The following is a 1,645-nucleotide window of genomic DNA, read 5'->3' on the forward strand; positions in this document are numbered from 1 at the left end:
GACCCTCCCCCACGACCCCTCCCTGACCCCTCCTCTCTGGCCCCGCAGTGCCACGCCAGCGGCTGCATGATGGACCTGTTCGTGCAGATGGCCATCATCATGGGCCTGAAGCAGACACTCAGCAACTGCGCGGAGTACCTGGTCCCGTGAGTGCCAACCCCGCCCAGCCCCGGGAACCCCAGGCCCCTCTGCCCCTGCGCCCTCCCCGCCACGCAGCTCTCCCCGCAGGTGGGTGAGCCACAAGTTCCGCTCTCTGCGGGCCTCCAAGGCCGGGCACCTGCCCCGGGACCCCGAGCTCAGGGACTGGCGGCGCAACTACCTTCTGAACTCTGTCAACATCTTCAGCCTGTTCGACGAGTTCATGGAGATGAGTGCGTGGGCGCTGCGGGGCGGGGGTTCGCGAGACTAATGCGGGGCGGGGGTCCATGGCCATGAGCGCGGGGCGCCGGCGAGCCTGACCCCCGCCCCGCAGTGATCCAGTACGGCTTCACCACCAATACATTATTTCCAAGAAAATTACCATAACAAATGACCACAGCTTAGTGGCTTCAAACAGTCAAATTATTACCTCCCAGTTCTGTAGGCCACAAGTCCCAGATGAGTCCCACCAGGTGAAAACCAAGGGGTTAGCAGGGCTGAGCTCCTTCTGGAGGCCCCAGGGGAGATTTCATTTTCAACTTCTCCTTGGTGCATGGCTGCTCCTCCCCCTGCAGAGCCTGTAGTGTGGGGCTGAGTCCTTCTGGGTCCTGAGTCCTTCTGAGTCAGGCCAGCTCCCAGCTGCTCCCTGTCCCCATGGAGGGACCCTTGTGATTACACCGGGAAAACCAGATAACCCGAGATAATCTCCCCATCTTAAAGCCAGCTGATTTGCAGCCTTAATCCCATCTGCCATGTGAGATAAAATTCCTTTGCCAGGTAAGAACGTGGTCACAGGCTCCAAGAATGAGCACGTGGACATCTTTGTGGCCCCTCACTCTGACTACAAATACCGCCTGCGTTTTCTTATGGAAGAACAAGGTTCTCCACACAAGTCTTTCATGCTCCTTAGTAGTTCAGTCTCATTATGGTATAACTGGTGCTGGTGTCTGCAGGCGACCGATGCCTTCTCATGCCACGTTTCCCTGCAGCTTTTCCCCACACAGACAAGCCAGTTCTGCTGGATGCTCACTTTGTATCCACTTGAGCACCCGATTGATTTATCCACCCAGTCTTTCAGTTGTTTTATTTTGATTTTCCAGGTATATAATCATGTTTTCTAAAAAGAGCCATTGTTTCCTTAGCAAATGTATACTATTTATACTTTATATTTCTCTTGCTGATTTGCAAGGAATTCCAGAACCGTGTTAAATACCGGTTGTCGTGAGCTACAATAGGAATGCTTTTGGATTTCACCACTGACCATGAGCCTGACTTTTGGTTTAAGATAGTTCATGTATTTCTCATATTATGGAAAGCAAGTGATTTTAAACACAAAATAACCCAATGTGCCATTTCCAGGGGGAGAAACTGAGGCCACCTGTAACAGACAGTGTCTGGAGCACGTGTCAGAGCCTGTGGCCTCGCCTGTGTGTGTGTGTGTGTGTGCGCGCCCACATGCGGGTGCGGTTCATCTGGGAGCCTGTGGCCTCCCCTGTGTGTGTGTGTG

The 1,645-nt window shown here is 53.9% G+C and overlaps 1 protein-coding gene across 1 annotated transcript in view; it reads left to right on the plus strand.

Annotated features, from left to right (window-relative positions):
- Positions 1–1,645, plus strand: part of ANO9 (anoctamin 9) — a 16,532-nt gene that overhangs the window by 10,493 nt on the left and 4,394 nt on the right. The window contains 3 exon segments of the mRNA XM_011968494.1: positions 49–146; positions 229–398; positions 401–421. Of these exon segments, the coding sequence (XP_011823884.1) occupies positions 49–146; positions 229–398; positions 401–421 (289 nt within the window).

The sequence above is a fragment of the Mandrillus leucophaeus genome, unplaced genomic scaffold (genome assembly GCF_000951045.1).
Source record: "Mandrillus leucophaeus isolate KB7577 unplaced genomic scaffold, Mleu.le_1.0 Scaffold845, whole genome shotgun sequence".
Lineage (NCBI taxonomy): Eukaryota > Metazoa > Chordata > Mammalia > Primates > Cercopithecidae > Mandrillus > Mandrillus leucophaeus.